We start from the raw sequence: 25,179 nt of genomic DNA, 5'->3' as shown, positions 1-25,179 counted from the left end.
AAGTACCTGAGCCTAAAATTACTGCTCTATGCGCTTTTGGTAACTGAGAAACTTGCTGAAAAGATTTTTCTCTCTTTTTCGGTCTTGGTGTTCTTCGACCGCTGGAAAAAGGTAATTATGGTGGTGTAGCAGCTATTGGCCGATTTTTCTTCAGTTGCAGGAATGCACGCGTTCGATAGCCAAATTAGACAAAATGCCACAAAAATGAAGCAGAAACGTAAGACGTATCTGCGAGGACGAGCAAATCACGCAGTGTGCCTCAGTAGTGGCGATAACTACAGCTTTCGCAGTTCTTCCAGAACCGAAGGAAAAAGTGGAAACGTTTTTTGGAAGTCTTGCACAGACCCTTTAAATGAAGTTCATCAAGTCGCGTTGCTTCGCTTCACTTTTAGGTGAGTCGATACCTCCAGTGCATTGTCTTCTAATTTCGGGGTATTGGGGGCACTCCCAAAAGATGTGGTCTTGGTTATGAGCACGCACGTCGCTACTGTGAAAGGGTAAAAAGGCAGAAAAAGCTACACGTAATTAGAGCGAATCACTGATCGTAGCCCGAGCTCCAAAATTTTCGAAAGCGAAACTTAGTCGACCACCTTTCTCACTCAGGCCGGTTTTGGCCAAAATATGTGCCTACCAGAGGAACCAGAAAACAAGACAATCTGGCTAGGACACCTCGAAGACTTTCTGCGCCAAATCGAGCGCAAGTTTGTGAGTATGGCGGATCTGTTTTAGGCAAGTTTGTGCATGGACGCTTGAAGCTAAAATTGACAGCAACTTTGTGAGAAGCACAGCCAGTAAGGATTTTAATGATTTACCATGTTTGAAAAAGGAAATAAAACTGTTCATTCGGGACCCCAACCCAGGGGATATTTTTACCACCACGGCCACACCGAAGTAGCCTGCACCATACAAACCGGCAGATTTTAATGCTGAGCCTTGGTTGATAAAAAATGACTCTTTCCGAGCGGGACCATGAGCGTGGAGATACACCTGCTACCACCACCACCGCCTAAAAGACGCCTGCAGCATAATACACTCTCGACATCGGCTTTGCCCTCCGTGTCATACCTTGCATATAAGCTTCATCAAGTGTCCGAACATTGCTGAAGGACGTTTTAGTGCGGACGTTTGTTTGGCACGAAACATTTTACGAAATTACCAAATGTTCCCGGAATTTTTCTCGCTTTTTGTATGTGTTCAAAGTTTTGAGAACAGTGTTTCCACTGTGCCCAAAAAGTAAGCCGTGCTGTTGTTTCTGCGTATACATCGTGTGGAAATAGATGCGAACAAATCGTTAACGCTGTTTATTTACTTGTGTTTGGCTCCTTTGGTTTTAATTACGTTTACCAAAAAACGACATTTCCTAATTTAACTACGCATTTACGTGGAATTAGATAGTCACACATCATTCGATATATGTATTTCATAATGCTGTCTTCCAGTACACTACCATCTTACCTTTTAGGGAACCTCACAGCCTGATGAGCAGATCTCGTTCATTAACCTGCGTCGAAATTGAATACACTCGCCCACCTGCTCTCCGTATCTTTCAGCTTTCAGAATAGCAGTTCTCACAGCCGGAAATCAAACCCGTCACCTCGTTCTCAACAGTGCTACGTCATTGCCGGTAGGGCACCACTACACGTTGCAGAATGTTTATGTTTATTCACTCTGCTGATGCGTTCCAACTACCGTAAAAAACTGTGGACACAGCCGCATTGGTGACAATTAAGAGAATGAGTGCACCAAATCCAACCACAAGCAACTGGTATATGGTGGAGACAAATTACATTTTAGCGGAATGCCTTACCTCAACATGGTCGACAAAATACGCGTGAAAAAATGACGGCAGACTCGTGGCAACCTTAGTTACGAGGTGCATTGCACAATAACATTCAAATGTTAGCACCATCTGACAATGTTTAACTGTGTTAGGGCGTCAATAAATCAATGCGAATAACGTCAATAGTAAATAAAATGTGGGCTGTAACTAGGCGTTTTCTAACCATCAAAGGTGCAAAAGAAAAAGTTGTTTTCTTAAGGCGAACACAAGTGTAAGCACACGATTGTATGTAGCGCTGCTTGGTTATTCTTTGTCATATCCGCATTTTTTTTTTGTTTTTTTACCCACCACTTCGGATTCAACCAGCATGCGTGGAGCTTGAAATCATTTACGCGGGTAATTGTTGAGCTTGATAATGATATTGGTCGAAGTAATCTGGTCGCCCCTCTTTTAGCTATTCAGATATAATAAAGGAGACAGAAGTGATGCGCTGCACAGACATGAGGATATAATGCAAAGCAGCGAGGATATGTGCACATGATCCCGTCTTCAAGCAGGTAATCCCACACTGATGTCTTGTGTTTTAACAGGCGTCACTATGAACAGGACCGCCTTCTCAACGCAATGTTACATTCGGGTCGCTATTCAGAAATCTGTTAACAGCAACCAGGAACTACTCAACTACCTTCCAATAAATGGCCGTCGACCGCATAAAACAATGCGGCTTCCGGTTAAACCTATAGTGCACTTCTGAATGACTTTTCCCAAAGACGAAATAAAGACAACTGAGGTGTAGAAGCCTGACAGGTATTTAGCATCACGATACTGCTTACGAAATACATCAAACATAAGAGAAACATTGTGGTGGCCCTGAAAAACAAGGCATTCTTAGCCATGACCTCCTTGAATGTTTCCGACCTGTATCTAAAATTAGATGATCTCTAAACAGGAATAAGGAGTCAGAAGAGGAAGTTCTCAGAAACTCCCGTTAGCCTTGAGCACTGCAGTGTAAATTGATGCGGATCAGCTGTGGAAGAATCAAAACCGCATTTATTGCCTACTCAACATTATTCACAAGCGAATTGTCACAATGCCCAACATCAAGAATCACAGCAACATATTAAAATTCTTTGATATACTAAACAATCGAATAAATTCCATTGAAAATCCAAGTGAGACCACACGTACAGTTCCTTTAAACAGTTTAAAACTACATGAAACAGCCACACATGTACGAGTGACACCCAGAACAGCTTCGAACTTCACACAGACGTAAGAAGGCCCTTACAGACAACACTTGTTCTCCCACTAACACATTGTCCGTACACCAACCAAAGCAAATATATTGGCTACTGATGTTCTTAGCTTCTTGTGAGGCGTTCCTTCAGCATTCGAGTTGCTGCTGCTGTCGACCCTGTGTGGTATAAAAAATATCTACACGTAATCCAGCCGGCAATAACCGACACCGTCAAGCTTACTTAAGTCCGAAGTATAAAATGGCTAAAAAGTTGAATATTTAAAAAAATGGTATGATTTTGTCTTCTTAATGCATAAAAGCCGTAAACTTCATATTCAAGTGAGCGAGAGGGCAGTCCTCATAGTTTCGTCCAAATGACAATGTCTGCATTTGAACAGTATTTGTGCCAGTGCTCACTTCCCGATCAGTGGATATCAAACAGTTCACGCTTAACAAATCTATCGAGAAGTCCACAGAGAAGGAGCGACGGTGAGATAATCTGCGTAAGAAATGGCACTGCGAGATCGCCGCAAGGAGAATTAAGATAAAAAACAAACAAAAAGCTCCAAGGACGAATTATTCCTGGAGTTCTTGCGCTGGTTTTCTTTGGCGCTTTTTGGGCTCGCGTAATCAGTGGTATAAGTAGCCGCGCATGGCGAGGAAGACATTGGGGAGGAGGAAAAGGGAAAGTGAGGCCGATGCACTGCTGCTCTCCCCGCCGCCAACAAACATGGACTGGACGCTCTCCAGGCTTCCGCTGTTCTCACGTGGATCGATTCCAAGCAGCCGGCAGATGACGTTGTAATGGTCCACCATTCGTACTGGCCCATTCAGGAAACCGCTCTTCAAACCTGAATGGTAAACTCATTGTTAATGCGCCAATCAATAGATAACGTACCATCTACAGGGCGTTGCAAAAAATTGGGACGCATTTATTCAGCGAAAGCTCGAATTCTTGCCAAAGTGTTTGCTGTACGCTTTAATGAACGAAATTGGACGCTTATAGAAGGCGCAAACAGATATACTTAACACTACATTATTCAACATGGTAAAAAGCGCGACGAGATGGCAAGCCTATGTGCAGTAGCAATCACTTTCTCTGTGAAAGGTGCGTCATCCGTCTATTTCATAGCGTTCCGGCGGATTAATATGTATGTTGCCTTTCTGGTCAATAAAGGCCCAGTTATGTCTAGCGCTCGACCTGTGTAACGTTCCCTTGTTCCCCTGTCTTGTCACGCTTTTTACAATGCCGAGGTCGTTTTACCAACTAGTCCAAAATTCTGGGTTGAATGACTAACTACTTTATTACACGTTGTAAATCATAACACACGTGTTTCTTCGCACCTCTACACTCCACTAATGTTAAAATCGGTTTTACACGCCGAAAGCTCCACTTAGGATATCGTGCATGCTGTAGTGAAATAATATTTTACTTGCCACATCAGCTGACCCACATGTATATTTTTACGTGCACCACAAACTTAGGCACAGGGGCGTGTTATTGCTTTCAGGTTACGGTAAAAACTGCAACTGCGGCCTGGAACTCATCCACCACCTGGTATTAAGATTTGGAACGCCTCATCTGTTCAGCCATCATACCATGTGTTCTTTTGAATGACAGCAATAGATGTCAGTATGCGGCATTAAAAGGTAACTTAGAACTCAATATAGATTAACCTTTCAAAATGGTAAAATAAAGTGATCCTATTGGATAGTGATCATTATATGTCACTTTTCAGCAGAAGAATAACACGGAACCGAAACAACATAAAATACAGAAAAAATAGATTTTAAGGTAAGGTGCTGACATGGCGGAAAGTGGCCCGCCCTAAAGGGTTTCATTGTTAGTGGTCTTGGTGCCACCTCAACGTATGCAGTCAGTCTTCCTGTTTGCAATGTTATATCAGTCACTATGCTCTATCATCACTGGACGCGTTAAAGTACTGTTGTGAACAAGCATTCAGGGGCATATTTAGCTGTTTTATTAAGGATGACCCTTTATAACCTGGAGTGCGCGCCAAGTTCGAGCCTCCTAGTGCACGAAGCATTAGCCAGGCTCTGTTGTGGCTTGCCACTGTCGGTTCTGCGAGTTTAACTGCAATTAGACTCCTTTCACCGCTTGCGCTGAGTGTTGCTATAAGAACAAAAATCATTTTCAGCAAGTGAACTCGTTACCTACACTGCCTCGCCAATTTCCGAAAGCCTTAGTTTCCTCACAGTGACCACAGGTAGCTATTACACAAGAAGCCTAATAGATGAGAGATGCCGGCTTTCCTCCACCTCATGCATTTATTGCCCAGTGACACCCGTAAAGTGAGTCTAAATTGAGTCTATTTGGATAAGTTGCACGCTTTGGCCTCTGCCTGTGTGCAAGTAAAAAAACAACAGAAAACCAAGGAATAAGCTAGGTACTGGGATTTGGCGAATTAAAGTGGAGAATTAAAGAGAAATGTACATGATCCCACAGCATCCCAATGCAGCGCGCCAAAGCAACTGCGTTCTCACTTGAACTCGAAACCGCGTGCCTCGATGCAACAGTTCAACTTCCACTAACCAATACCATGTCCACCCTTACGCGGTTATTGGAATTGTGGGGCAGGCTAATGATAAAGTGCATTCGTTCATTTCGTGCTCAAAAACAACATGACGTCTGCGAATAATTCTGATATGTTAGCCGGGAGTCACTACACAAATGTTTGTCAGAGTTGGTGAATTAGCCAACCTTCACACATAAATTACCAACAAAGCCGGTCACGATCAGTACAGAAGCAGACTGGGATGAGGAATCGGCGCTATAAGCAAATTGTTATTCTGCCTGGACTTTCTTACGCTAAGCACTCCGTCGTCTTGTCGTCCAATGGTTGTGAATTTCGTTGAGGAGAGCCAGTTCTTTGCCATTTGCGTTCGCATTAGTTTGCACACTCGCTTGGAGTGGTGCCTACAATCACTAGCAAGAAAAACATTCAATGGAAATGACGGAAGGAGATAGAGCTGGCAAAACGTAGTCTTCAGTTGGATGATGATGCCGCAGGTGCAGTCATACGCAACTTTTTTGGCAGTAAGACAAATGCCAAAAATATATGTGTCGTAGAAAATATGCAACGCGGACCATCGTATCAAATTACTTCTGTGGTTTTATTTCTATGAGTTACGTGGTTGAATGAACTATTCGCTGTAGCTCACAACGCGCGAGCTGGAACAAATAGCATTATTTCATCATAAAATGTGTCAACAGCGAACATGGTATGTACAATTAGAGGTCACTGCAGGCGGACGTCGGGCTTTTCTCCCGGTGGTTTTTATTCCAACAATGTCAAAGCTCAAAGCTGAAGTTTTCTGAAAGGCAAACCAGCGTCACGACCAAATCTAAGTTGTAATTACAAGGCCGGTAGACTAGCCTACGCTAGAACGCTAGAACTTACATTTTGTTCACGTACCGAAGCCTGTTTCTCGGCCTGCATATGACCTAACAAATGGCATGAATATCCTTTGAAAAAGACATACAAACCTGGCCCCGTGGCTAGGAAGATGGCTCTCATGTCCTCCAACTTCATGGGGTCATATCCATGGTTCCCATTGTATATTTTTCCAGCCTTCGGTACCTGCTTGTCTGTATTATTCAGCTAAAAAGAGAACAGAATCGATACGAGGATTAGGTCCTATCATTAGACTACACTGACGAACGCGAAGTGCTTTAGCAGGGAAATATGCCACGCAGCCACAACATTCAAAATTTTTGGGCATCGCTAGATTTTTCACCACACAATGATGCCTTAAAGTGAAAGAACCACTATTTAAATTGTGCAGCTTAGCCTCCAGCTGCGTTTCCTTCAGGGAAATCAATCGTCCTGGTGAAGGGGTGGCCAGAGGTGTGGGGATATTTATCTAAGACTGCCTATCAAATCAAATAGTATAATACTGAGCGTGAATAAAATAAAAGTGGATAAATGAATTCTTTTGATACATGAGTGTCCGTCGCTTAATGTGTGAAGACGTGCCAAACCAAAGCTACAAAAATAGCTTAGGCAGTCAGGTTTCAACATTCCCGAGTGTTTCGTACCAGTGCTTGATAAGAAAGGGGTACAAATTATAAAATATTCAGACTAGCAAAAATTTAGACAAGATTTCAGAGCAGAGTGGTAGAAAATTGGCACATATTGACATATGGAAGTGCAGGTTCTTCAACATATTGAGAATACTGTAAGTATATCAGTCTGACTGCAGTGCCTGCAGCGTGATGTCTGGTATGACCGTTCTGCACGCAATGCCAACCATTACTAATTCCTAATTCCTTTCTCACTCCACAACGTCGCTAGGAAATCACTCTTCGGCCTATACATTTTACACGGGTAGCGTTGAGCTAAACATTGAAGAGTTAGTTTACGCTTGTTTTGTGCAAGGCTTGCAGGTGTTAGGCTTTTTTGCATGGTTCCCGTATAAAAAAACCAACCCAGAAATTTTTTCTCCATTGCCTGCTTGGTGACAACCCAAAACTCACCGCACTGTACACAAATTAGTAGCTTCAGCCACCAGTCGGCAGAAGGGAGTGGCTTAAAATATCTTCAACGGCGCTTGAACATCCATAATGGGTAACCACTCAGGTGCTTCCGGCATGACTCCATACACTTCTCTTATATAAACAACGCTTTCAATGAAGTACTCTCCCACTGTACCAGCATCTTCTTCGGCATTTTGAACTGTCATGTAAGTTTTCCACACAGAATGCTAAGTGCCATGAAATAATCATTGGGCACGCCTCCATCATTGTTTACGGGCAAGAAGCGAATGCCGTTAGGCGTTAATAGTAGGTCTTTCTTCAAGGTTCGTTCGAGGATGTCCCAGTGGAACACTGCATTCCAACAGTCTAGAAAGATGTGCTCAATTGTTTCAAGCATTCTGCATAATCGACAGTCAAGTATCCATGGGTGCACATATAGCCCTTTTAGGGGCGAAGCTCCTTAGGGCGTGGGTCTGTCCATCCTCGACGTATGTATGTAGCCACCTCTAGTTTAGTTCTTGGATTGTTTACTAGATGGCGTGGCTACCTCTAGTTTAGTTCTTGGATTGTTTACTAGATGGCGGGGAGCGTTCTAATAAAATCCGTTCGCTGTTGGCGCGCGCTCGGAGTCGCCCGATGGATAAGGCTGCAGATGTGCGAGCCCGCGAGGCAGAAGCGCTCCGTGAAGCTGCGCGACGCCGCCGCCAAGATCCTGCCGTACGAGAGCGGGAGGCCGAAGCGTGTCGTCTGGCTGCGGGACGACGCCGCCAAGATCCCAGCGTTCGAGATCGAGAGGCCCAAGCGTCACGGCAACGGCGCGAGGACCCTGCCGTACGCGAAGCGGCACGGCTGCGGCGCGAAGAGGATCTCCAAAACGTCAGAGAACGGGAAGCGGCGAGAAAGCGCGCGTATCCGCAGGCAGACCCCGATGCAGTGAGAGCTCGTGAGGCGTCTGCAAAACGCATCAGGCGAGCTCAGCCCCAAGGTGCCGACGCGCGGTTTAAGCGAGACTTTCTAGACGTTACGTTCGGACACAGATGTAGTGGACGAACTTTCACTGAAGAGTCACGGTTTTACCGATGATTTCCCCTCAGGAGCTTCGCCCACTCATCATCATTCACCCCGTGGATATGCTGTGAATTTTTTTTCCTGCAGCCAGGGTTTTACCAGTAGTCTGCGGCTATGAGGTTTGAAGAAAAAACATTTAACGGATGAATGTACTGGCATTCGTTTCACTCTTTTTAGAACACCTTTTCCTGCACCTACTGCATACAACTGACGATAAACGGGAACAGGTAAGCATACATCAATCATACCTTTGTACAAACGCTTCCGCGGTACACTACTCGCAATACTCCGGGGAAAGCCTAACCCAGAAAAATAGACAGTAGGGTTCAGCTGGCCCGAAAGCCCTAGAGCTGGCATATAGCGCGGCAGAGCCGACTAGTATTGCTGTCTTAAACGTAAATTTCGAACATTGCAGAACTTCTGAAGGTAAAATGGTGCGGCAAGTACAATAGAATAGCAAAACCGATTCGCAAATTATTCATAGTTAGAATATCCGAACACCTTCAAATATGGTGCATTCTATGTTATTTTTATTTTGTGTAGAATACAGCTAGTACATTTTCGAGCCCATGCACGCTTGAGCACCTGTGAGAGCAAGCTGTGACTCGACACGAAGAACTCTTATTACATAAGAGCGAATGCATGGCCTTATTATCAGCAGGAGTTTAATTTGGAAGTTTTCTATTAGGTCGGCAAGTTATGAAATCTTTATTGTTAAATACATATATACTGACACGAAATTTACAAGCTGAGATAACTATTTCACGATCGGTAGCACTGTGCTTTAAATTGATGTCTTCCCTCCATTTTTGTGTTTTTGTTTTCTCCGTTTTGTCCACAAGATGTCTAATTCTATTAGGCTCGCATACGGTCTGGATGTTGCTGTGTTCAGGAACCGGGGCAGCGACCGCGCCAAGCCACTTCAGCAGAGGCTTTTTGCGTTTGTGCCCTCTCTTTGAAAAAGAAGAAAAAGTAAGCTATGTGATTTGATTTGATCTCAGTAGTTCTCCGCGTATACAAAAATATCTTCCGGAAAGTTCGAACTGTACTGCACCATAAAACACAAGTTTATGTCAACTTCAATCTTTATACACGGCAGAAAGCTAAAAACGGACCACCTCTTTTTGAAACAAGCGCGCATGACATTACACCATACCTGCCAATTAGAAAAATCAAACCAAGGAACTCCGTGTCAATACTCGTTCAGCCGGCCTAAAATTTAAGGTAACGTCAGTGACACGAATCTTGCGCATGACCATTTCAACAAACAACCCCAAATATTTTTTGCACTATTTAATCTCAATAAATGCATTGACAGCTGCTTTCAGTACTGCAGAACTTTGGGTAAGTGCTTGCAGTATATCACAGTTCGGTATAGAAATTCAATGGTCAGTTCGGCACTAATAACACAACCCTTGTGCTTACAAAATATTTCTTATAATTCTGCCGATTAATATAATGTGAACCATAAAGCCCAGTGAGGGTTCACTGCGATGAATTTGTGAAACATAGTAAGTGAAAGCGCAAATCCGGCTAGTGAGCTTGGTGTCGGATTTGACCTCCAGCTATAAGTTGAGACGTTCCATGATGTCGTGGTTGCAACAGGGTACGGGGACTAAAACTGGCGTGCTTACTTCTCAGCACCTGCTGTTTATCCACACGCAGTATTTTTCCACACAATAAAATCTGGCGTATTTTTCGTTCCTGCCTTTTTAATTATGCCCAGAACCAGAAAATTTATCGTAACTATATTTTAAATCCAGGATCCGTGTTTCTTCTTGTTAACACCACGCCTTTGTTTGGAATCAAAGTGGTTCTCATACTGATTTAACTGACTATTATAGAGTGACTTTTTTGCTCGTTTTTCGTATAAGAGGTTCAGTTGTACGCAGTATAAAATACCATGGTCTGATTTCCTTGGCTCCTTGATTGACTTTCTCTCTCTCTCTCTCTCTCTCTCTCTCTCTCTCTCTCTCTCTCTCTCTCTCTCTGTATTTTTTTTGTAGCAATGGTAAATCGGCGTTGTGTCTCAGCCATACAAGCAATGTGGAAAGGCCTGTTATTTGTAGCTTAGGGTGGAGCGATTTCTATCGTGGTAAGGAATGGAATAGAGGTAACATTTCTGTAGAAATGTTACATGTAAACAGCATTGAATATACCTCCCTTAGCGGACATTACCCCTCTCACCGTGTCACCTAGGTAAGAAAAAAAACAGCAAGAATGTTTCTACGCAGATCATTGCGCTGGTGTAGAGGTTGCTCAGAAACTGTTAAAGTGATAGTAAAGTTAGGTTCGTTGAAGGGGTGGATCGTGTCTTCGTGGCGGGGTGCAAGTACCCGATTACGATGACGAAGGAGGTAGATGATGAAGAAACCTCTATTTACAACGATATTTACAAGGACTTATACAAGGCACAAAGACAACACAAAATAATGAAATCTGGATCACAGCTTAAAATCGCCGCAGTGCACAAGGGGCGTATCACGGCACGACCCCTGGTGGAGGCACTGAGGCCAAAAAGGTGCCAAACCGCCGCAGGGTTGGCTGGAAAGATAGGTGGGGTTCTGGCGCCCAGAAACCACCACGGGAGTGAGTCTTCGTGCGACCGCTCGCAGTCGCAGCTCTCGACAAACTCATTGCAGGATGCGCGAGTGGTTGCAAACGAAGCCGCGTCCCCGTCGCCGCGCACATGCAATTCGGGTTTTCACCCCGCTCCCTCCCTAGTCCGCCCCCGAAGGTCAGGAGGAAAAGAAAACCTACCCCACAGCCGAGACGAAGGTCGCCGGCAAGGGCTGCGCCTAGAGTTCCTGTATATAGCTCCCCTTGGGGAGCAGAGTTGCGCGTCCATCCGTCATCTTGAGTTCCAGGTCGTGCGGGAAAGCCACCCGTCCCACACATAGGAGCTGCCGCCGGGGCGCCGCACCAGCGGCAGTGGTGAGGAGGAGTGGCGAGGAGCGGCCGGTCGAAAACATTCGGCCGCTTATCAGATGAGCGGCCGCCGCTGCCGCCGCTTTCACAACCGCCGATGCACAACTGAGCAGAACTGACTGAATACGGAGTCTTCTGCGCAGCACTGAAAGCGGGCTTTCTGTCGAACTGGAACCCGTGGCATGTGGCAATCAGACGCGCAACTCTTGCGCTACGCGATATACAGGAACTCTAGCTGCGCCTCGCCAGAGACGCCGCCGGTGGCGGCCACAACACTCCCGCCGATGGAGGGGGACACAACAAAGCCACGAAAAGGGACGGGCGTCATCGTCCCGACGGGGACTATGTCGCTGTCATCATTGAAGTGATGCTTGAAATCATGAGTTAGTAATTCTACTGTCCGAGTGCGAACTATAGATCACGGTGGAGGAATATGCTCCACCGTGCTATAGATGCAGTTTTCCTGTGGAGTACTGCCATAGCTTTGTCCAATGAAACTCACCTTCTTGATCTGGTAGCCTGGGTCAGCTGTCAGCACAATGGGCTGTGTCAAGTAGGTGTTCTTGAGGTGATACAATTCCGGCAGCTCTTCTCTCTTGAACACGTTGAGGCCCTTGATGTTTGCGCCTTTGAGCGTGCTGTAAACCTGCGCAATGAGTAAATATGGGAAAAATTATGAACTGCAATAAACATCGATCATAAATGCCATGACAACAAACCTGGACCAGCAATGAGATCACAAATAAGTTCCCAGAAGGCGAAAAATAATACTTGAGACACTCGCATGCAATACGAGTCCTGACGCACAACTCAAACGTTAGCAATTTGAGACTGTTTTACAGCTGAGAAGTATGATTTACTAGGGTGAAAAGTCTTGTTACGGTGTTTTAAATGATAATTTTTTCAACGACATTTTTAGGAAAACCAATCAAATTATATTAAAGCACTATTTTATGCTTAGCTGCTTCAAAGCAGACACTTCGCTGTGCCAAAAGCTATGCCTAACTGCTAACATCAATGTAATATTAATCGAACAGTTTAAAGTAAATCGCCAAGGATGCGTAAGAACCTGGAAACGGAAAACTAAACACGCGCCTTATTTGCATTGAGCCTTACAGCTACAAGGGAGATTTCTATAGCTTTATCGGAATTTTCGCAGCTGCCAAATACTCGACCAAGGCGCATATTCCTTTATTAGCGAAGCTTGTGAGAAAGTTGTAAGCTTTCCTTTGTAGCCGTACGGCTTTGTATGTCGAATTCCCCCTTTGCAGACACAGCAACGCTGACAACTTAATATTCATGATTTTATCTTTTATAGCTACGAATCAACGTAACCATGAACAGTGTATTTGAGACATAAAAAGTTAAGTAAGCCATTGTGTCCTAGCGCAAAACGTGTAACCTGTGCCACCTCAGGAAGTTACCTGAAAAGCTACGGCCATGGCGAACAACACACATACACAAAAAAACACACCACTGTTAGCGCAAATGAATGTGTTTTAGTCACAGAAGCCATAACGCAGAATAAATGTAGACGTTACAACGGCTGTCCAATGATCTCATTAGCGGTCTGAAACACTGCATAAAGCTAATATCTCGCCTCTTTTCGTCGGCCACATCTGTGTTTTGCAATCGCTGTGCAGTTCGTTGCAGCGAACTTGCAGCTTCACCCTCAGGCGACGATATTCAAGAAAGGACCCGAAGTTTTTGTTGTTCTGAGCAGTAAAATAGCACCGTTTATAGATGAAACACAATGTGCCAACCATAGGTTTAATTAATATGTCGCTTGCTGGACTTTTAAAACAACAATGCCCATCACTCCTAATCACGTCCTCCATTCCCATCTGGAAATCGATGCCATGCTTCAAGTAATTCCGTCATATTTCATAAAAAAAATGTCATAACCGGCAATTTGATTATATTTCTGTGCTTATGTATTCTGCCTCAGTATATCTGCATTTTCTCTGACATTCACAAAATACCCATATCGGAAACTATATTTTTTATTACAATCTGTTGCTTTAAAAGGCCTCGGCGTGTTTCTCGGTACCACTAAATAGCAAACATAAGTACACTGTCTGTTTCTGCCCTGATTTGTTATAGCTTTTATCTGAAGGCATAAACTCAAACCATCTCACTACCTATTAGCATTGCAAGTTGGTCTACACTTATCCGTAGCTCTACCCTGCAGAACAAGTCATTAAAATGGGTCACCTGTAGCCCGTAATGAGGGTAAGGACGCAGCTAAAACGTATTGTGTACCCCGCACGCAGTGATGACAGTGCAGTGAGGGCGCGACAAACACAGATAGGGACGTCAGCCGCCTATGTGTTATGTGCCCTGTGCGTGTACGTGTGATAAGCAGTGAGCGGACAAGAAAAGCATCTGTGATGCGCATAAAGCCTGGAACAGGCTCACAACGGGTGGACCACGAATCAACCCCAACGCGTTTTGCTGTCTCAAAATTCCACTCTCAAAATAAACTGGCTATTTCCACTCGTCTTCAAAATCCCTCCTCTCATATGCGCATGTTAGCAATTGCCCCCTCTCGATCTCCTCCCTCTACTCAGCGAAAACGAAGGTTGGGTCGGCTTTTGTTGCCCCCAAGACGAACAAAGGGCCAGAGGCTGCCGTGTGGCGCACAGCGTACAATGTGTGCGCGGTGACGTACAATCAGTTTTCCCCTTCTATAACTGCTGTGCGCGTGCGCGTGTGCGCGTGTGCGCGTGTGCGTGTGCGCGTGTGCGCGTGTGTGTGTGTGCGTGTGCGTGTGTGTGTGCGTGTGTGCGTGTGTGCGTGTGTGTGCGTGTGTGCGTGCGTGTGTGCGTGTGTGCGTGTGTGCGTGTGTGTGTGTGTGTGTGTGTGTGTGCGTGTGTGTGTGTGCGTGTGCGTGTGTGCGTGCGCGTGTGCGTGCGCGTGTGCGCGTGTGCGCGTGTGTGTGCGTGCGCGTGTGCGCGTGTGCGCGTGTGTGTGCGTGCGCGTGTGCGTGTGCGTGTGTGTGTGTGTGTGTTGGGGGCGGGATCCCCTCAGGGCAATTAGCCCGTATTTAGGCCGCGTCGTCAACGTGTAAGTTCCATGCTATAATAGATGGATTGTAGGGTTTAACGCGCCGACGCAGCGTGGGCGATGAGACGTGCCTGTAGTGGACGGCTCCGGATTAGTTTTGACCGCCTGGGGATCTTTAACGTGCGCTGAAATTTCGCACACACGAACGTTTTGGTTTTCGCCTCTATCAGAAAAGCGGCCGCTGCGGCCTCCATGCTACTATAGAAAACCTAACTATCCCTTCTGTTTACCTGGCCTAACACTGACGACCCGGCTGGGCCGAAGCATTTAAATTTCGCAACAAAGGACAGACACTTTATTCCTCTGGTGCAGTTCTTTTTTATTTACTTGCAGGCAGGGAGGCACGACCATCTTTGGCCCCAGGCGAACCGAGCTCGCGCAATGCCAGGCGGGGCTCCTCTGCTCGTTCCCACTAAAAGGGGCGCTCCCCTCTCCACCTCGGAGAGATGGCTTTCGGGGCAGGGGAAGGCGCAACACGTGGGAAGAAAGACAGGGATTACGGACAGTGGGATTTTGAGACAACGGGGAAGCTGGGCGGGAAAACTGCAACTGGGGAATTGCGACATTGGGAGACGTGCTACTACCATCACAACTACCCCGTCTGGTATGATGGCTGCTCCCACGTGTGCGGTAAGGGGGAGTTGTACGGAACAGGCCCGCCGCAGCGGAGGGCCTGGATGTAAGCAGCAAGGGGCAGAAAACCGGAACGACGACCCTTGGCCACCTCGGACTAACCAGCATATGCAGTGGGCGCGCACGGTGTAGCTTCGTAAAAGGACGCGAGCGTTGTGGTGAGTGTCGAGCGAAGCGCCGCATCATTTTTCTGCACAATCGGTGAAGTACGCTATTTAGTGTCACGTTGTTGCCATGATCGGTATGTATTTAAATGAACTGTTTGTACGCATGTCATTTTTGTTTCGTTGTCCAGGAATGAACCGGTGACTTCTGTTTAGAAGGACTTCTTGGTGGGCGAGTTGGTACAGCTTTAATGTGAAATAACTAACTGCGCAAGTTGAGAGGGCCACAAAAAAAAAGTAGTGCCCTTGCGCTCTGTGAAGAAGGGTGACCTGCAAAGCTGGACGCGGTCCACGGGGTATACGAAACAAAACACGATTGTTGTAATTTGCGATGGAGCATGCTTCCTAGCCAATTAGTTGAATGAACCTCCGAACGATCAAAGCTTTGAAATTAAATCGCGGCTTCGACGGACGCCCGTCTAGTCGGGAATGACATTGAAATACATAATAAGGAAGACGCCGACCATAAAAGAAAATAAAACTATGACGTTTCGGCCCCCCGAACGGAAGCCTTGTTCACACTAAAAGCAGAGACAGAAAGTAAGTGTTTAAGTAGGATTAAACTTTGTTCTTGCAGACAAACATGGACCTGCCTGTGTCCCTCTCGCATCGTAAGCATCGTGTAACACACAAACCCAACCCGCTCTACCACTAGGGACTCCGGACAGGTCCCATTGGGCCATTTAATGTTCTCGTTTAAACCTCGCACCAATACAACGGACATACCATCTATCAGTACGGGCATGAAAACTACCTGTGAGCGTGCACGCCCCCCCCCCCCACCTCACCCCCACTATTCTCCGCTACAAATTTGCGCACGCATAAAACGCCAACTGATCATGTGCGCCTGCTTAGAAGTGCCAGACGCGGTCGAAAATATATCCTGAAAGCCCTCTGAAGAAGTGATATTGGCTCACGCCGGCGATCCAAGCGGGCAAGTTGCTGTTCATCCGGGAGGGATTCGCCGCTTCTCGACGAGCTGAACTTGAGGCGGTACCGGTGGCTCCAGCAGCTTTCCGTTGTTTTTGCGCCAGTTCGCGCTTGTGTTCGGGCCAGCGCTTGAAATCTTGCTCTACTTCCTCCCAACGAACGGCATGCGTCCGTCCCTTAACGATTTAAAACCTGGAACTCATTGAGCTCTATTCTCGCGTACAAACATGTGGTTGTCTGTTTCCCTTCCCCCTCGTAGGCAATCTTACTGTCTCTGTAAGATGTCTGTGTAACACATCAACCCACACCCGAGCCACTCGATTAAGGAGGACAGCCGACTAAACGCATTGACCCATGTAATTTCAGCATTAAATCTCCCACCAGCACAACCGGAATTACATCGGCAGCGGCATGAAGCCTATAGCTGTGCGTGCACGCCCCCTTATTTCACCCTAACATCGTGCACGCATAAACTGGCAACCGGCGATGGCGCATGCTTAGGCGTGAGACATCAGCGAAAACGTCGCTCGGAAGGCCTTCCAAGCTGAAAAAGTTACAGCCGTTCCACTCTACGTGAAAACTTTCGGAAATGCAGAGCACTGATTCGCCATAATGGGCTGTAGCGCCGTTATCCGCTCACTGCTACCACCCGACGCATTTCAAATTTCCCGCCTTCGCAGTGCTGGCGCGCCCCCTGCCTGAAACTGCGCCAGCAGGAGTTCTGTTCTTTTTGTGCTTGTTTTCCCTCCCGCATCGCCGCCCGACGTTCACGAATGGCTGCGGCTTCTCGCTGGCGAAGTTCGGCGTCGGCGGCTCGCTTGCGGCGCTTGCGCTCAGCATCCGCAGCACGCCGCCGCGCCGCCTTCTCTTCCCGCGTAGGCATTGTCGATGAAGTCGATGGTGAAACGTGAAACGTGCCGTGAACCCCCTGCCGCGGCTATGACGCAACGTGGCGCGGCTATGACGCAACACAATCCAACACAATCCACTTTAATCCAATCCAATCCAAATCCCAACCAATCCAAGCCAAGCCAAGCCAAGCCAATCCAATCGAATCCAATCCAATGCCAGACCGACGGGGAGCGATGCAATTTTTTTTAACCTCCTTGAGCGATGCGGACTACGACTACGGACGTCAACGCGGGTGACATCGTGAGTTACTGAAATGCTCTGCATTTAAAAGAAATATGGCTCAGGCCGGATTTCCAACTGGAAAAGTTTCCCTTCAACCTTGAGGGATTTGCAGCGACGTGGCGAAGTGGAATTTGAGCGGAAACGGCCACGGTGGGTTTCGGTCGTTTTAGAGGGCATCTCTATAACAGCCATTACCTGGGCTTCGTGGGAGCGGCGTCTGTTTATGTCCACGTAACTGAGTGAGTGAACGTAGCAGCGACGAAAGAAAAAAAAACGGAGAGGAGCGTCTACAGAAAGGTGAGGTGGAGTACCACACGTGCGGCTACGGCGCAATCTCTCTCACTGCCTCTCCCTCGCACATGTCTCATGCGTCGCCAACAAGGAGCGCCGCTCCCCTGACACTTTCCCATGGAAACGGGCCTTAGGGGTTGACAACGTGCAACGCATAGGCGTCCCAAGATCCCGATCCAGAGTTCGCCATCATGCTGTTTCTCGCACTCTGGAGGCTAAACTCCCTGATGAACAAGACATTTACACAGACGCGAGCGTGTCTGCTAGTCGCATGGGACTGGCTTGGCGATGTCCAGGTATACCTAGTTTAGACGGCGCTTGAACTCGACAAACATCCACTACTTCTATTATGGACGCTGAGCTACATGCCATCCTCGCAGCCCTCGACCACTTGACATACGAGACGTCTGCCCCATTACCACCCCGCATTCGGTTCCTGACTGACTCCCAAATGGCGCTACGTGAGCTCCGGAAACCCTTCTCCGATCACCCTTTGGTTCATCAGATACAACATATGATTAGTCTGCTTGCTCGCAATGGTACCTCTGTACGTGTTGCGTGGATACCGGGACACATGGCTCAGGGTTCTGGCAACCAGGCTGCCCATGAGGCAGCGCAGGAGAGTATTCGAGTAACTCCTCCACTGGTTGACAGCCCTGCTCCCCCGCTCTCCCTCAGGCAACAGCTGGATCACGCTCGGCAGGCTAGGCACAACCGCCTTGCCGCTGCCACTCCTGTAGGTTTCCTGCATAACGCCCCATCCCTAACTCGTCCTGCCGAAGTTTTTATTAACAAATTTCGCGCGAACGCTGCATTGACTCCCCACATAACACGCAAATGGCACCACCCGAACGGCGATCCTCCGCCCTACTGCCCATATTGCAAGAAAGCTAAAATAGCAAACCTGACCCACCTTATTTGGCACTGCTCTGCGTACCAATCCTTCCGCCCCATCCTGTTGAATGCCCTACCCAATCCAAGCGAGATACCTCCCACGACACTCAGCGACCCCGATTTGCTTGCTGCCCTTGGGGGCTTCGCTCTCGAGAGTGGCCTCGCTAGAGTAGTTTAGCTGGGGTCTACCACCCCTATGTGTGCATTCAGGAACTGAATATTCCTCTCCAGGATCTTCAAATGAACATCACCTCGTGACCACCTCTTCCCTCCCCTTTCCCCCTTCTCCCCCTTCCGGCCCCTGGGCCCTCCTTGTGTTAATAAAAGACCTTCACTCACTCACTCTTCAGGCGCTGTTCTGTTCTCCGCTAATCCAAACCGCGTGACATTTCCGCGGGAGTTTCAAACACGGTTTGTAACATGCTGGTCGGTGGCAGCGGCGGCGCGCTGCTAGGCAGCAGCACAGTAGCGGACGCAGCCGTGCGTTCCCTGAACACGCGAACACTTCGTGAACCGCAGCAGAAATGCGCCGTGACCGAGAAGATTGGAGCTCGCTCTGCGCAAAAATTCCTTATTAGGGAGTATAGTAATCGTCAGAGCATTTTTTTTCGCCTATCCGTGCTTCTGTTTATTTTTCGCAATCACCCGATGACCACACTACGGCTGTTAGATGCCGACTTACCAACTTACCAAAGGGGCATCGGTGGAGGCGAGGGGAAACAATAGTTGTGAAAGAGGTGTCAGCGGTCGCGAGGAGGAACCCCGGAGCGGCGCCGAGTGAATGGGTGACACCGGAATAAAAACTAGGCGGGTTACACATGTACTGCTCAACAGTAAAAAAGGGAACACTCTCCTTTTTTGTGGCCGTCTCAAATTTCGCAGTTTTTTTTTTACTTCAGGTTAATCATTTCTGTTTCTTGCGTGTCGCCGTCACTTCGTCGGGCGGGATCAAGCTCGCCCACCGCTCACCCATGAGGGAGGTTCCTTCAAGCTCCAGTATGCATTCATCCTAATCGTACCTTTTCAATCTTGTCGGGGTTCGGCCGAAGCATAGCAAAGGAGCCACCGTCGAGCATGGTCTGGATGTCGTCGGCGTTAATGAGTGGCTCGATGTCTATTAGCTGATACCTTCCCATGCGTGTATCGGTCATTCCATGGTCAGAAACCACGACAACGCTGATCTGAAAGAGACGACGATTTCTTAAGATAAGGAAAACAATTGACTTTTGGGAGAATACAAAAGCTCGCGTGGCCACGCCGGTACATGGAAGCTATCAAAGTTTACTTAAGTATTCATTGTGATCACTTTGGTGAAGTTTCTTCGGGCTCAAGTGGTACTGTCGGGCTAAACTAAGCTAAACTAAACGGTCTCATGAGATCATTCACTGCAGACGAAAAGGCAGCCTGTTCGCCTGAAGTGAATGATCTCACGACGCCGTGTTACAAGAACAGACACGCACGCACACAATAATAGATGTAACACGAGAACAAAGCAACAAACTCGAGAAGAGAATCGGGAGCCTTATTTCGGAAAGCGGAGGCAAGCTGGCACAGCAGAGGAGAGACGATCTGAAATCAGATTACTGCTATTGAGAACGCTGAACCACCTGATTTTTATCAGATTTCATGTAACTATTTGTGGCTGGCAAACTATCCAAAAAAGAAGTTTTCTGATCGTCTGCTAGCTCGTTTGGTCCTTCCTAGCGTGACCCGCCATCACGCATCTCGCTTTACATGTCCCAGGTGGCGCCGTCGTTCCAAGATCAGCTTCTGTGTCCAAATTGCCGCCATTTTGCCATAAAAATCGTTTTTATTTGTTTCCTGAATAAACATGTAAGTACCGTCGTTGTTCACGTAACAAACAAAAACGGCCACCAAATGCGGCCATCATGTGAAGCTTAAGGGGGAAGGGAGCAGCGGTTCTTTAAGAAAATATTTTTAAAGTGTCCCATTTATTGATATAACATCCGGTATATGTTTTCATTGAATACACTGGCGGAAGCTTCCAAAAAGTTTTCAAACTCGCTTGCTTGTATTCTTCGTGTTTACCTGATCTCGCATGTTCTGCTTCCTAGCCTCGTCAAGCAAGTGTTTGATGACGTTGTCAGCGCTCTTGAGGGCTTCTCTTCGTTCCAAGGAGTCCGGGCCGCTTGCATGGCCTGAAGAAAAAAAGGTCATTTCTAGTAATAACAATGTAGCTTCTATCGGTCCAATGCACTTCTTCTGGTGCCTAAAAAGTACACTTGGTATCCTCTTTGAGATTAGTCCATTTGAATGGAAAGTGATTTTTTTTTAATATTTGCAATACGCTTTTACTACTGCCTTGAACAAAACCTTATACAAGCAAGAAAATCCATACTAAGAACCGGGATGAGAAGCAAAGGAAATAAACTGTGTAAACAGTCAAGAAAAAAAGACCGAGAATGCCACAGAACTGCGAGTTCTGAACGTAAAACCATTGGAGCCCAATTAAGCGCCGCAGAATGGTCCTTGAATGCACATGTCGACGGCAGCTGTCATCTCCACTAAACAATCCAGCTGAGCGTAGATGTTAAGCCTATTTTCAGCCCTAATTTTCGCTTACTCGATTCGTATTCTGAGCTCCCGAGTTTCATCCCTACATAGTCCTAATGTTCTTTTTTTTCATTTTTATATGAATTCAATGCAAAGACTATGTTTTACTTTCACTTCGTCACCAGCAGTTTTAGGAGCCGCATCGCGGCTACAGACGGTGTCGCCGGATGGCGGACTTTCTCAGAAGCGACGGTTGATCGTTGCAAACTATGTCATGTGTCAGTATCGTATGTGGACATACGGAGAAAGAAGCGTGAAAGTACACAAGACAATGTGGAGAACTACACGAGTCAAGAACAGGGCGTCCTGTGCAGTTCTCCTCTTTTGCTGGTGTACTGTCGTGCTTGTTTGGAAATATGACACATTTTTGGCTCAAATAGGCTTTTTAACGCTTTTGCATTGAAAATATTTGCGGAGAAAATTATGACCACGCGAACAGGGGAAGGATAAGTGGAAGGCGGTCAATATATAAAGTAATTGCGATTAAGAGTTCGCCACACACGCGTCACGAATGGGCTGCCCGACAGTCGCAACGGCAGGAGCGTTATCGAAGTCACTATAAATGGCCGCAAAGCACATTTGGTCTACTCGTCTAAACAGAACGAACTGTCTGTGTAGACGATGTTGAACCACAACTGTCTTAGTTGGTAAAAACAGTGCACCTACCGACGGCGTCGACAGCTTCGTAGTAAACGAGGGCGAAGTTCAGCTTGTCCTGTTTAAAATCGTTTACTATATTCGTCAACTGTTCTTTAGTGTCATTTTCAACGGTCGGCCACTGCCAGTAACCCTTGTAGTCGATGCAGTGTGACGGCCGCGTGCCTGAAATTTTTACCTGCGAGAGGAATAAAAGTAAGGTTTAGTGCAGCATAAAACAATGACAGAAATAAGCATTTTTTTGTGTGTGTGGGCCATTTTACGTTACTACGACGTTTTTATTATAAATCAGCCCAATTCTATGACGAATGGCGAGGCTTTTTGCATAGGTTAAAAACAGCCTGCCTGAGACTAAAATGCTAACATTCATCCGTTTTACAATCTCCGCGAAAAATCGCGCTTAGGGGAAGAGACCAGCGACGTGGTTCTTACATTTTGTAAAATTACAAGGCAGGTTATGCAGAATGATCATTATTCTACGCTAAACGTAATGCATGTTACAATACTGGTTCAATGACAGTACGCAAGTACTCTTCAAGGTATCCTTATTATTTTAAAATACCATTTTTTTTTTGCCAACGGCTATGTAATCTATCGCACATTCACTGACACCAGTGATCAAACCGCTATTTAGCATTACCTTAACCACGTGCAAAAATATTGCGAGTGCTGGCTTATAAATCCTGATGCTAACAAATGCAAAATAGTCTCACTCCACCACCTCCACAATCCGTTTGCGCTCTTTTACGTAATTGTTGATATTGCTATCGAACAGATGCAGTCATAGAAGTTTCTCGTTGTCACCCTATGGCGCATACATTTTACCAACATTACATGCTGTGTTGGTAACATGCTAATGTAATTGAGATGCTATGGCGCTCTTCAATTGACGCATGTATGTTACCAACATTACATCATCTACAAACAGGTATCTAGGTGTTCCGAAACATCATCTTTGCCACAAACAGAAAATGTAAACCTGCAGGCCTACAAGTACATTATCTGCCCTAAATTAGAATATGCGTTTTCCGTTTGGAAGCTACGCCAAACAAACAGTGCTCTTAGTTTCATTTTTCGGTAGATCTTGCCAGCAATTCTTTTCATTTATTTTTTTTATTTGACGTTTTTTTATTCATATATTTATTTTGTTTATTCTTCATATTCCTATAATACCAGTGTATCTAGAGTATCATCCCTAGAAATCCCCTCATATAAACACTGACGGCTGCCGACGGATTTCAAGCCTTCGTTTATTTGACATATTTAATTCACAGCCTGATCACGTTTCCTGACATTATTCTTCCAGCCCGCAAATCTCACCGTGCTAGTCATCCGCTTCAAGTTGGGCGTCTACGAATTAAAACGACCACTTTATCTATGTCCTTCTTTATAGGGGCCGCAAAAAACTAGAATGATTTTCGTCGTGACGTCACTGCCCTTTCCTGTTCACCAACACTTTCGCATCACCTGCCTATTTGCCTGCCGCAATAGGCAGGCAAATAGGCAGGTTATACTCCTGGCTATAAAAAAATCTTGATTTTCTGACCCGCCCCTGATGTAATGCCTTCTCCTTCTCCGAGAGTTCTTCAAGAAAATAAAGTGATTTCATGGGATTTATTTAAAAAACCACGCGACCGAAAAGGAAGTAAAGCAACAAGCGCACAGGAGCGCGCACAAAAAAGCACTCACAAACTGACCAGAACGGATTAGCATTGTGTGCCACGAAGGAATGACGAGCGCCACCTAGCAGTGGACGATCGTGCTTGAGAACATCCTAGCGAGTACGTGCAAACCCGAGGTGCGACGCTTGTTCGCAATTCATCATTGGTAGTAAAATTGCGTGGTCGCGAAATTGCAGCTATATGTCCGTTATACGCCTGAACTCCTGCCGCATCTGCAGTGCCATATGTCAGCGCGTCGCGTGGTCCACTCACAATATTTGTCACACTGTTGAACAACAAACTATCACAACACTTTCCGACAGGACAAATATTTGTGCTGACCGACCGTAAAAAAAATATTGGCAAAAATCAATCACCATTTTTCACTGGCATTTCTTAAAACAAAAGTGGCTTATTTCGAAATTAACCCCCCCCCCCCCCCCCCTGCTGGGCCGGTTAGGCGTGGGGTTGCTTCAGTTTGTTCATGTCGCGTTTCAATGAGCGCTGTTATTATTCAGCGTTTCCTTGCTTGGAAATGCCTGTCCGATGTAGCGAAAGTGTTTATGAACCTGTTCCAATTTTTTAAACGTCCCACCGGGTTGATTACTTGCTTATTCTGTGATTTGCACTGGCGGCTATCCCGACTATGGATACGGACAATATGGTTGGTTTATATTTCGGCTTTTGGCTGTAACATTACCAAAAATGCGCCTAGCGAGCTGGTTCAACTCATCAAACGATCGCAAGAGCAACGCGATAACGCGAGTATGGCTTTTAAAGGGTCACCTTGTCGCTGATGATAGCTAGGTTTATTCTGCTTGCCTGTGCCATACGGCATCGTATTACAGTGGAATCTCTAAAAAAGGAAGTCGCTTAACTCTTTCGCTGCCGCACCTATTCAAAATCAATCAATTTGATCGATATTTTGGGAGCGCCTTTTCATAGCGTTGCAGGTGTTGCTCGAACAAGTAAAGCTGTTCGGAGTTAGATCAGAAAATGGCCTTTCAAATTAGTTTTGTTTTCATTTTTGCAAAGGAAACGTGGTTTTTGACACGCTTTTGAATCACCTGGGTGTGGAAAAGGGGCGTGGTCATCGCGCGTCACTGCTTGCAACATAGAATGCGTGCCACTCGTAATTTCTCTGCACCAGCATTTGTTTTCTGCTATCAGGGCGTGAATGGTGAACTAGCAAACGATTTTCAATCGTCATGTTCCTGCTCTGACAGTAATAATCCCAGAAATCGGCTGAAAATGTCAAGCAGTGCCTGGTGGCAAAGCTACTTTATAATTTTAGGCAGTTTTATTGCCTTTGCGCACTTGTTCTAAGTTCTGTGGTAGTTCTACTTACCCCAGGACACGGAGAAAGAAGTATTCCGTGCCCCAGGACCATTCGCGAACAGTTTACAACAGTTTCGGTTTCGTTTCTGCATCGCGAAATTCATATTTAGCGCTACTACGCAGTTACCCACTTCAAAGCTACCTGCCATGGCGCCTGGAGCGTCCGCGACTGATCCTCGAACAAAGCACGCCGCTCCTGATTTCCCCCCACTCTAACCCGATTTCTGGGATAAGAACTTCAGATGCAAGTCAAAAGATCACACCCAGTCGCCAGATATCTGTTCCGCCGAGGACAGCGCTTCAAACCGGCCTTACACTGCCAGCTG

The 25,179-nt window shown here is 46.4% G+C and overlaps 1 protein-coding gene across 1 annotated transcript in view; it reads right to left on the bottom strand.

The window, feature by feature from the left end:
• Nucleotides 1-2,810: 2,810 nt before the first annotated feature.
• LOC144179567 (glycerophosphocholine cholinephosphodiesterase ENPP6-like) overlaps nucleotides 2,811-25,179 on the bottom strand; it is a 78,369-nt gene continuing 56,000 nt past the window's right edge. Inside the window, exons 3-8 of the mRNA XM_077707970.1 lie at nucleotides 21,864-22,032; nucleotides 20,673-20,782; nucleotides 19,643-19,804; nucleotides 12,014-12,157; nucleotides 6,526-6,640; nucleotides 2,811-3,868 (exon numbers count right to left, since the gene is read on the bottom strand). Coding sequence (XP_077564096.1) covers nucleotides 3,648-3,868; nucleotides 6,526-6,640; nucleotides 12,014-12,157; nucleotides 19,643-19,804; nucleotides 20,673-20,782; nucleotides 21,864-22,032 — 921 coding nt within the window. The 3' untranslated portion in view covers nucleotides 2,811-3,647. The remainder of the gene's footprint in view (nucleotides 3,869-6,525; nucleotides 6,641-12,013; nucleotides 12,158-19,642; nucleotides 19,805-20,672; nucleotides 20,783-21,863; nucleotides 22,033-25,179) is intronic.

Source organism: Haemaphysalis longicornis, unplaced genomic scaffold (assembly GCF_048455015.1).
Source record: "Haemaphysalis longicornis isolate Haplotype H1 unplaced genomic scaffold, Haemaphysalis longicornis Haplotype H1 scaffold_4, whole genome shotgun sequence".
Taxonomy (NCBI): Eukaryota; Metazoa; Arthropoda; class Arachnida; order Ixodida; family Ixodidae; genus Haemaphysalis; species Haemaphysalis longicornis.
This window is presented reverse-complemented; position numbering and strand designations above follow the sequence as displayed.